The 12,053-nt window shown below is 34.3% G+C and overlaps 1 protein-coding gene across 2 annotated transcripts in view; it reads right to left on the bottom strand.

Annotated features, from left to right (window-relative positions):
* LOC125654441 (ectopic P granules protein 5 homolog) overlaps window positions 1–12,053 on the bottom strand; it is a 53,063-nt gene that overhangs the window by 20,858 nt on the left and 20,152 nt on the right. For both annotated transcript variants that reach the window (XM_056143913.1, XM_056143914.1), the window contains exons 19-31: window positions 11,924–12,044; window positions 11,625–11,734; window positions 10,653–10,749; window positions 9,228–9,473; window positions 8,693–8,859; window positions 6,118–6,239; window positions 5,671–5,740; window positions 4,909–5,032; window positions 4,060–4,195; window positions 3,434–3,605; window positions 2,870–2,960; window positions 2,341–2,418; window positions 715–857 (exon numbers count right to left, since the gene is read on the bottom strand). In XM_056143913.1, coding sequence (XP_055999888.1) covers window positions 715–857; window positions 2,341–2,418; window positions 2,870–2,960; window positions 3,434–3,605; window positions 4,060–4,195; window positions 4,909–5,032; window positions 5,671–5,740; window positions 6,118–6,239; window positions 8,693–8,859; window positions 9,228–9,473; window positions 10,653–10,749; window positions 11,625–11,734; window positions 11,924–12,044 — 1,677 coding nt within the window. The remainder of the gene's footprint in view (window positions 1–714; window positions 858–2,340; window positions 2,419–2,869; window positions 2,961–3,433; window positions 3,606–4,059; window positions 4,196–4,908; window positions 5,033–5,670; window positions 5,741–6,117; window positions 6,240–8,692; window positions 8,860–9,227; window positions 9,474–10,652; window positions 10,750–11,624; window positions 11,735–11,923; window positions 12,045–12,053) is intronic.

Genomic DNA, 12,053 nt, shown 5'->3' with positions numbered 1-12,053 from the left:
ATGTCTTATCTCAGTGTATTATTCATCTACAACAGTCTTATCTCAGTGTATTATTCATTTACAACTGTCTTATCTCAGAGTATTATTCATTTACAACTGTCTTATCTCAGTGTATTATTCATTTACTACTGTCTTATCTCAGAGTATTATTCATTTACAATGTTTTATCTCAGTGTATTATTCATTTACAACTGTCTTATCTCAGAGTATTATTTAATTACAACTGTCTTATCTCAGTGTATTATTCATTTACAACTGTCTTATCTCAGAGTATTATTAATTTACAATGTCTTATCTCAGTGTATTATTCATCTACAACAGTCTTATCTCAGTGTAATATTCATTTACAACTGTTTTATCTCAGTGTATTATTCATTTACAACTGTCTTATCTCAGTGTATTATTCTCTGTACATCTTATAGAAATAAACTATCTATCATATTGACAACAATGAAAATATAGCTCTTGAAGATAAAGTTCATGTTAATGAATGTTATCTCGAACATGATGGGGCCAAGAAAAAAGTTATCTGAGGTTTCCAGACATTGCAATTAAAGATGCATTAAGAAGATGTAGTTGGGACTTCCTACTTATTTCCATGGTATTCAAAATACTGATGATTGAGATTCCGGAGTTCAACAGGATATTGTCAAATTTACCGCCACAAGACGATAATTAAAAATCAAGGCTTTACGTGTTCTGTCAGGTACTTACGTGATGGCGTTTTCCACATGCACTGCTGCAATACACACATTGAGGGGAGGGGGAGACAATCCCTCTATCATCAGCTGTTTGTATTCAGCACGATTCTCATCACTTTGTCTCTGAATGATTTCGTCACAAGCTTTCTCTTGTACCTAAGCAGACAATGTGCATGTATACATTAAAATATGTTCTCCTTATGGAGGAATAAGACATCATCATAGTGGAGGAAAATATGACTTACAGCATTATTTGTCTATTCCTATTAGACAAATTGCTTAGTGGAGTAGCTGAGAAGGTTAGCGAGTCAACTGCTAAGCTTAGATTAAGGGTTTGAGTCAAGAAAGGATTTTTAATTTTTTTCAGATCATTTTCTACTAAAACTGCATTTTTTGACTAAATAAAGTAAATTTGAAAGTTTCCAATTTCAAAATATTGTTGTACATATCCTTCACTTTTCATCAATATTTAATTTCTCTGGTGTAGCATTCCTCCTTATTCCATGCTACATGTAAAACTTGGTACTGTATGTGTAATTATTTTAGAATATTCAAAAACACAATCAGAGTTGATCCACTACTTGGAATGATCATGTTTTAATGCCTCTTCTATGTATAGTACAGATAAGAATAGAGATTATACTTTTCAAATTTGAGAGTAATCATAAATTAGCATCCCTGCTTCACAGCTAATAGCACTAAAACTTGAAATTCATGCGAGTAAACATACATGTACAGTATAAAAGATGGAATATTAATTCATTTTGTGATGTTAGTTTACATAGAGAACAATGAGCGAGCAAAACAAGAATCCCACAATGCAAACTTAAGGAATTTCTGTAACTCCGTCATCTGAATACTCATGCCTGTTGATTTCATGGTATATACACGCCAATAAATACTGTAGCAAATGAGGAGAACCCTTCCTTTAAACCAAAACAAAACAAGAGGTACTGTGAGCAATGCTAACTAAGAATACCCCCCGCTTACCCCAATCTCCCAAAGGGTGTTGGTAATAGGTATAAACTACCTCTTTTCTGAGTGTAAAAAACAAATGGCATGACAAACCGAACCATATTGCTACTTCGATGTCCAGTGCGCGTGACCTTTGACCTTTTGACCCCAAAATTGATAGGGAACATCTTCATCCCATGGGTAGTCCATATGTATGATATGGTGACTGTAGGTGGAAAGGATAACGCTTTAGAGCCCGGAAACCATATTGCTACTTCGATGTCCAGTGCGCTTGACCTTTGACCTTTTGACCCCAAAATCGATAGGGAATATCTTCATCCCATGGGTAGTCCATATATATGATATGGTGACTGTAGGTGGAAAGGATAATGCTTTAGAGTAGAGCCCGGAAACCATTGCGTCTACAGACGGACGGACGGACGGACAGACAGACGGACAACCCGATTCCAGTATACCCCCCCTCCCCCCCCCAACTTGTTGGGGGGGGGGGGGTATAAATATTAAACCAGTACTCGAATACTTACATTGAGATTGACCACTGCAGGGTTTGAATACTTACATTGAGATTGACCACTGCAGGGTTTGAATACTTACATTGAGATTGACCACTGCAGGGTTTGAATACTTACATTGAGATTGACCACTGCAGGGTTTGAATACTTACATTGAGATTGACCACTGCAGGGTTTGAACACTTGTGAAGAGGGTTGATGATGCTTTTACATTCAATTGTTACATTCACCTACAAGTGTACAAAAGTTCCCATCAGTCTATAGAATCAATTGTTACGTTCACCTACAAGTGTACAAAAGTTCCCATCAGTTTATAGAATCAATTGTTACGTTCACCTACAAGTGTACAAAAGTTCCCATCAGTCTATAGAATCAATTGTTACGTTCACCTACAAGTGTACAAAAGTTCCCATCAGTCTATAGAATCAATTGTTACGTTCACCTACAAGTGTACAAAAGTTCCCATCAGTCTATAGAATCAATTGTTACATTCACCTACAAGTGTACAAAAGTTCCCATCAGTCTACATAATCCATTAATTTGTATGATCTCAACGGAATAGAATTTCCTTGTATTTATGCAACACTTTACCCAGTGCCATGATTGAGAGTTTGAGTATTAACAATGTTCTTATTTCCTACAGAAGTGATTATATTTACATCATGTTTCTTGACACTATACCTGTCTGGATCTGTTGTAATAAAGCTGTGGATACAGTCTACAGAAATCATCATCCAGACCTACGTGCTTTGAAACTCTCATATGAAAAGATCTGAAAAGCGAAACAACTATTAACAGATTTCATCTCACAAATGTTATTCATTTATTTTTATGTGCATGCATATATCAACACTGAAAAACACATTCTCCTATATTTCATTTAACTAATTTTTCTACAGGTGTCATCTTTGTCAAAGAGTTCAACATTATAGAATCTGACTCAAGGATTCTAAAAACACACAGATACAGCAGAATAGAAGTTAAAGAATATAAAAGGCAGGCAACAGATGACAGACAATTATGGACTGTGGATATACAGGAGACATTGTGTACAGGAAAACTTTCATTATTTTCCGTTGCTATTTTTCCCAAATGGATTGAAAAATAATTTTGCCCCATTTTCTAACACTTTCATAAACTCGGTTTCATATACAGATCAAAACCCTCAAAAATCTATAATTCCGTATCCCTCCAAATAATCATGGTTATGGATATGAATTATAATACAACATCTGTTATATTTACTTTGCATATTCCTTTAGGTTGTTGAGATCTGATCGCAACAAATGTAGGGTAGCGTGTTTCTCATCCAAAATGTTGGTGCTAATATCAGGAATCAGTGCTTTCAGGGGCTGTAAGGCAGGCAGATCTGTTCCCGGGTCATGGTGGCTCAGTCTACCCAGAATCCTCTCTGTTGCTGGAAAATACAGTCACATGGTACACGTACCCCCAGATTTAAAAATTATTTAATCATATCAATGCTTTCACAAAAGTACTACCATTTCAGAATTCTTGGAATTTTTATACATGTATATCACACCTTCCAATTCATTTGCTTTCACAGTAATTGTAAAAAAAAAAATGAACTGTTAATTTCATGTATTCTACCTGCACTTTTTTTTTTTCATTTTTAACAAAATTTCCAGTGCTGCATATTTGCCTAAGCTTTAGACACCTGACATTTGATGGCAGATTCGAATTCTGATAGTTTGCTCTGTGTTTGAGATGGTAATGAAGGTAATTTACCTGATATAGTTGACCTGTAATTTACCTGATAGAGTTGACCTGTCATTTACCTGGTATAGTTGACCTGTAATTTACCTGATATAGTTGACCTGTAATTTACCTGATAGAGTTGACCTGTAATTTACCTGATATAGTTGACCTGTTAAACAATTCTCCCCTTCTCCTCCCTTCTGTTGAAGTTACATTATCTTCCCAGGTTCTGGACAATGTTCTGATTTCATGCTTTATTCTCTTCACATCTACATACTCCGTCCATGTCTCCTACAATTCAATCAGTGTTATGAGAGAGAGAGAGAGAGAGAGAGAGAGAGAGAGAGAGAGAATAAGACTAGACAAAGTCCCACTAAACGGGGCATTAGCTGCCAAAGTCATATTTGTGGATTGTTACCAAAATACTAAAACAGCTTTAGAGCACATAAAAATCACCAACGATATACTAAAATATTTGCATCTTGCAATATTTTGTTGTATATGTAATTTTGATATAATAAGTTTGAAATTAGAATGATTCATTTTTTTGGTTTAATAAAGAAACAATGCCTGAAACATTATTGTATGGAAGTAAATAAAATTCACTGCAGAGACATTTTACATAATTTTCATAAAATTTGATTGGAAGTTGCGTTTGTTTTATTCACTTTCAGATCTATTTTCTTCATTTTTAAATGAAAGGTGAAGATAACGAACAGTGATCAATCTCATAAATCCTATAAGCAATACAAAATAGAGAGTTGGGCAAGCACAGACCCCTGGACACACCAGAGGTGGGATCAGGTGCATTCCAGCATTTCAATGAGGATTTAAAATTATTTGTTTTACATTCTAACTGACCACTAATGTCCCTTTAATCAAAGACAATCAGAATAGCTTTTTCATGCTCTTGTTGACAGTAATTGAATTTAATAATAAACTTAAGACTGTTAATTAACATGCATATTGTATTTTTAAGCATACTGTGCTTGATTGTACTGTACCTGCTGGTTCTGGAAGAGCTGGAGGAGACGATCTGCCTGATACTGCTGAGGTAGGGCTGGGAGGTACAGCTTCGAGTCGTGCAGCATTGGTTCCTGAACCCAAAGCTGGAATGTCTGGTACATCCTGGCAATTAATCACTCTTGCAGTTAATAAACTTTTTCATTGAATTTCATGGAGTCTCAATTCTTTACACATATCGTGGTTAATCAGCCCTAAACCTATGAATTAAAAATCGCAACAAAACAAATGATTTTAATATATTGTTGTTGTCCGTTCATAGAGGTGTGTGGGTATTGTCCACACTAGTGGACCCCCTTCCAGATAGCTGACTAGCAGCACGCATGGCAGATCTCACCTCAGATCTCCATTTTTTCCCACTCATGAGGGGCGGCAGAAGAGGGCTTCCACTCTCTGTCAGTATGTAGTATGTGTAATAGTTTTAATGTACAAAAATCCATGCCCACAAAATTACATCTAAACACAACTGTTAAATCTTGGCAAACCACAAACATTGGCCCCAATAAATTAAAATAGCTCTACAACAGACAGACAGACAGAATATATATATATCATAACAAAGCTGAACCAGAACCTGGCTAGCTGGTGTATTTATAACTAACAGATCCTTATATGCCTGGCTGTGTCATCCAAGTGACATCCCCTTGCAACCCTATCACAAGGGAATGATAATCAAACAAGAGCATAGATGTCTAACAAAATAATGTGTTGTATTTGTCTTTTTCTTCATTTTTTTTTTTTACCTAGACAGTGTGAGATGAAATTCTTTATCTGGAACATATTTCCCACCTCCTGGGGATTCAGTGGTCTCATCTGAAATACATGTACACATGACAATTTTTATCAGGCTTCCGTTTACTACTTATACATATAGACAGTGTTGTAACATGCAGGCCTAGATGTAATACAACATGTTTTATAATCAAATCTTTAAAATCCTAACATGTAAAAAAACATTTCAGTATCTTAACTAAAATCAAACTACAGTTGAACTTTGATATCTCGATCATAGATATCTCAAATTAAATGAATATGTCAACGCGAGTTCAAAGTACCAATGATATTCTCTTTACATATTTCAATCTCAATATATCAAACCATTGGACATTTTGAAGTTGTTTCTCAGTCCCATTGAGTTCTAGATAATGAGGTTTGAATGTATTTTCAGTACACATGTTCATGACCATCACCTGAGCAGTATTTCATATGAAAATCAGCTGTTTCTCCCAGTTTTTTCTTCATTTTCTTCAAGTCCCCTGAGTGTCTGGAATTCTCATAAAACTTTTCTCCAATGCTGGCTCTCTGCTGCATCCTAACATTAAAAAGAATTAGATACATGATTTTCATCTCTAACTTTAACCATATCCAATCACTACTTCCTCAGAATTTTCAATGCTAGAACTGCATGGCATACATGTATGATTACTCTATTACAGGGACACTTGGAGTATTATCTTTATGCCAAGCCATTCTGTTTAATAGAATATACACTGCCCACCATAAATAATTACACACTCACCAAAATAAGTTACTTGCACATTTCAAAAAAAAGTCAGCTACATCATAGATACAGATCATTTGATGCAAAATACATAACTCTTACATATTTTTGAATTTTCTGAAAAGAGATATTATGCTAACCTTAACTTGAAACCATTTCAAGCTAATTGCAAATACATATTATTGTGTAATTGATGTGTAATTTTAAAATAAGAATCTTTGAATTTTGACCTTAGATAAATCAATATCACATTTTAACAGACTATGCAAAAAATATTGAATGTCCATTATTATTTTACATATATTGAAGTTGTACCCTAAATGATTAACTTATTGAGATAAATTGAAAGTTATACACAGTGAATCCAGCTATTTTTTATTATATTGAATATACTTCATGCCAAAAATGTGTAAAAAGCTTATATGTATACTTATTTATAGTGGGTGGGGTAGATACTAAAGTCCAACAGGCAAGTTTTTTAATTTTCCAATAGAAGCTAGCGACTGACAAGTTTACCCTTCAACAATTACTCGAATGAACAGTAACCATTCTGGGATCTTCTCCATACGAAAATGGTATCTGATAAGAAATTGATAATGTGTTCTCAGACTTGAAGAGGCTATACAACTTAGCTTTAAGATTCTGTTGACAATTGAGAACAGAATCCACCCCTTGAGTCCTAATTTATTTTTCAACAATATTCCAACAAAGTGGTGACAATTTATACTGTACAGTGTATTATGATGATATGTACAATTTATGCTGTGCAGTGTATTATGATGATATGTACAATTTATACTGTACATTCTAAGAGATATAAAATATATAAAATATAAATAAAAATATAAAAAAAAAATATAAAATAAAAAAATATATATATAAAATACAAATAAAACAAGAGGTACTGTGAGCAATGCTCACTAAGAATACCCCCCGCTTACCCCAATCTCCCAAAGGGTGTTGGTAATAGGTATAAACTACCTCTTTTCTGAGTGTAAAAAACAAATGGCATGACAAACCGAACCATATTGCTACTTCGATGTCCAGTGCGCGTGACCTTTGACCTTTTGACCCCAAAATCGATAGGGAACATCTTCATCCCATGGGTAGTCCATATGTATGATATGGTGACTGTAGGTGGAAAGGATAACGCTTTAGAGCCCGGAAACCATATTGCTACTTCAATGTCCAGTGCGCGTGACCTTTGACCTTTTGACCCCAAAATCGATAGGGAACATCTTCATCCCATGGGTAGTCCATATGTATGATATGGTGACGGTAGGTGGAAAGGATAATGCTTTAGAGTCCGGAAACCATTGCATCTACAGACGGACGGACGGACGGACAGACGGACAACCCGATTCCAGTATACCCCCCCCCCCCCAACTTGTTGCGGGGGGTATAAAAATAAAATATTGATACTTTTAATTATGTATCATCAAAATAATAAAAGCTAGAAAACCCACTCATGAAATTTCTTTTTTCACCCTGGAACACATTATACACGCTGAAAGCATACAGTCTCCCTACATGAAATATCATAATAGGACAGTATCCTTTTAAAATTTTCATTGAAATCTTAAGTCTTACTAATTCTAACACTAAATATTTGTCTCCCTTTCTGAAGTTTATCATACACACCTTATCTTAAAGGGACTGACTCACGATTTTCCCCAAAATTTTGTTTTTCACTTTTAATGGTCAAAATCTACTGTCTATAATACATGTATGTTTAAAAGATTTCACATAAAAAAGAAGGTTATACATTATCACAGAAGCTCATTTTAGGGAGTTTATTATTTGTTTTGTAAACAAAGATTGCGGTATGTTATTGTTTACGATATTTTCAAAAGAAATGGATATTGATCAAAGTTTATTATATCTTTCACATTTCAACCATTCTTTGGGTAAAATGTGTAATCTAAAAGTTAAAATTTGTGACTGTGCAGAATTAAGACGCTTTATATTACAAAATTATTGTTTCACAGGTTTGTTTGTATACATTAAAAGACTCGAGTCTTTGTTTACATAACACATATTTAAGGCTAAAATATTGCTTTTGTTCTTGCATTCAGAAAGTCAAAATTTTGGCTGTCAACATTAAATGAGTTATATTTTTAATGTTTAACATCAAAAATGAAAAACATTTTTCTCAAAAATCGTGAACCAGTCCCTTTAAGCATGTTAAGCCAGTAGATTCATTTGATGTTTACAATGACTAAGGCAGAATAAGTTGTTTTTTTTTTTAAACTTTCACGACTTACGTGGATTGTGAGACCTGGCGTCCCAGAAACAGTACAAAGAACTTCTGCCAGGCAGGGAGAAGCAGGGGGTGGTCAAGTTCCATGGCAAGAGCCAGCTTGGACCACTGATAGATGGTCAGACTATTCAGACTGGGGGCATACTCCAATTTCAGCTTCATGACACATTTCTGTAGAGATAAAGAAAAATTGACTTATTTTTCCCTATTCATTGCATCTATACAGAAGTTATCGCATTGCTATTAATACATTACACTGCACGTTGATACAATAAGTGCAGCAACAAATCACGCTAAAAACTAAAGTCATAAAATCTGTATCAACATTTACCAAGTTGCAGAAATGTTTAGCTCAAATAAATGAAATTTAAAATTGGAAATGTACAAAAAAAATGTCCTCTTAAAGGATTGAAGGAGTTTTAATCTCTAAATTATTTATAATTAACACATGACACCTGCAGAAACAGGAAATATTATTTATAATTAACACATGACACCTGCAGAGACAGGAAATAAAGTTAATCTAACTTTGAGCATACCTTTAGAGCTTGGTCCAAGCTCTGCTTAGAGTCATTAGTTATCTCTGCTCTCAGAGCAGGCCACAGCTTACTGTCCTCTTCAGTCCTCATCTCAATACTGAGGATGAGATAGACCAGCCAGCCAAACTGGTGAGAGGAGGAGAGTTTTTCAGTAAGGGAGATAACTGTCACTGAGGTCACACCTGACGACACCCAGCTCACGAACGACGCCACTCCTCCCTGCTGCTGACTCTCCTTGTAATGAGTCTGAGATGGTAAACAGGAAAACAAATTCATTCATGCGAGGAATCCTCACATCCAAAGAAGCTTTCATGTAAATTTCATTTCAATGTTCAAGTTTAGAATTTATTCATGTGCCTGCATTATCATTCTCTCACCAGAGGGCACATTACACAAGTTTCACTTACATTTCTCTCAATGACTTTGTACAAGATTCTTGTTAGTTGTTTTAATTTGAATACGTGAATTCCTCTTATTATTTCCCTAAACATAGGACTATATCATGAATGAATACCCACAGAATTCCTTATAAAAGTAAACCAACCCAGATGTGCAATTTACCATATAGCGGGTTTTTTCCACGAGGTAATAAATTTGGTTTATTTTAGCGGTTAGATAGCTTTCCGCCAAAACTTCACTTGCCAAATATGCACCAAATTGCGACTTCAGTATTTGTAAGAGAGATAAGTCTTCCTTGTCCTCAAAAATTCATTCCACTAAAATCATTAGCCTACCTTTGAGCCAGCAAATCGCCAAAAATTTAAGACCCATGGAAAAACCCTCTGTACAGTATTTGTTTTCACTGGTATGCATGTTTTTCATCCATCATTGCTATTGTTTATATCATGTGATTACTAAATAGTCACATGACACAAGAACTGCTGGTGAGAGAATGTCTGCATCACTAGATGCTTGGTAAATCTTGCAAAATGAGTTGAGCAGAGACTTTAAAACTACATGTAATGGCAAAAAAAAATGCATCACTGATTCATTTTTTCACAATCCATTTATTAATAAGTAATCATTATTACAAAACTACCCTATTTCAACGTAGCAGAACCTTATATATTACTGAGTAAAGTTTTATAATATAAAAATTAGTTAAAAGTTTTTATAAAGAATTTTTTCTCTCCAGTATTATGGTGTATGCCATGGGTATATATGAAAGTGAATCTATTCCTTCACGATGATTTCCAGTAAATCAAGTACGACAGTGTTGATAACAACAATATGTTAAACTTTGTCACCAGTCAAATTTTTCATACAAACACTAAAGCTCAATAAAAATATTGAAAACTATTACATCTGGGAGAAGATATCACACACATACATTCCACAACACTTCATACTAAACTGATCCTTCCAGGCTTACAAACACTTACTGATTACAATCTGTTGCCTTCACCTATACACTGCGAGACTTACCATGAAGGTCTCCTTGAAGGCTGACTGGAGTGTCATCATTCCACTGTCTGTGCTGTACCCCATCTCAATTATCCGATCCAAAATGTAGCAGGTGTTCCTACAAAGAGGCACACCAATAATAGAACAGGCGGGTTTGATTTTAACATATAAAATTAATCCTTTTAAATCTTAATGAATTTAAATTTTAAACACTTTTTTTCTAATTGCAAAACTTTTGATTTAATTGGGGAAATTTAAGAATGCATTATAAACTTGTATTGGTAGCGATAGTTAAGTCATACAAAACTGGCAGGCATGCTATTGTATCAAAATTGAATTTTGTGCAAGAATCTATATGCAACTCCATTGTTATTTTCAGTCTAATAAAAATTATATATATATTTAGAATGGGAATTATGACAACATAAAAATTATGTTTTGCTACCATTTTCAGTATTTTACTCAGTTCTTCAAGAAAACAGGTTTGGACATTAAACTTTATATCTATACCAAAGATTTATACACGTGATAGAGAATATTTATGTGATAGAAAAATTATGTATGTCTATGAAAGCACTCTCTGTTTTCTGAGAGAGAAACACTTACAAAACACACCATTTTAATCAAACTTTAGCATAAATCGGATATTGTGTCACTTCTGATGCCACATGTACATGTATGTACCCTAAATGACAATAAAATATCGGAGACATACACATGTATCATGTGAAACTGCACTGTACATACTCTTATTTGTGAAATTAAGATCTTGTCTTTTTAAGTTTAAAGCTTTATAGTTCTGAGTTTTTATGAGAGCCCAGAAAGGCTGTCATTATACACAGTTCTTTAACTGTAGATTCAGGGTGATATGTCAAGCATAGAGTTTCTTTACTCTCTAAGGCTAGTTGTAAATAAAGTTGGCCTAAAGTATATAAAACTCTTGAATTCATTCTTACAATGAAATATATCATTTTTACTTCTGAATAAACTTACTTATCAAGGTACCACTTGGTTTGCTTTGTAAGGACTTGAATCCACATGGATAAAATTTTCAGCTGATAGGAAGAATCCACTTCATTTGACACTGAACTGCTGGCTTGATTCTGAAAATTTTGCAATTTCTGTTTACAAGCACTATTTCAGTAGCAAATGTACATGTACTACTGCAAATCACAAGAATTCAAAAATTAAAATCTTATGGCATTTCCTTCCAAGTAAAACATAAATATTCTAACAAAAATTATAGAATCATAATTTGTGAAAATATGGGTAAATAAGAAATAAGAGCTTACCAGAATCATGTTTGAAAAATTCTCTGTGATTGGTCCCGGGAAGTCATGTGACCAGAGACTTTTAGCAGATTTCATGAATGATTCATCCGCCGACAGAAGCAACTGCACTACTTTCAGAAATCTAAAGAAA

This window comes from Ostrea edulis, chromosome 7, assembly GCF_947568905.1.
Source record: "Ostrea edulis chromosome 7, xbOstEdul1.1, whole genome shotgun sequence".
In the NCBI taxonomy this organism is placed as follows: Eukaryota; Metazoa; Mollusca; class Bivalvia; order Ostreida; family Ostreidae; genus Ostrea; species Ostrea edulis.
Note: the sequence above shows the minus strand (reverse complement) of the source record. Positions and strands in the feature narration are given on the sequence as shown.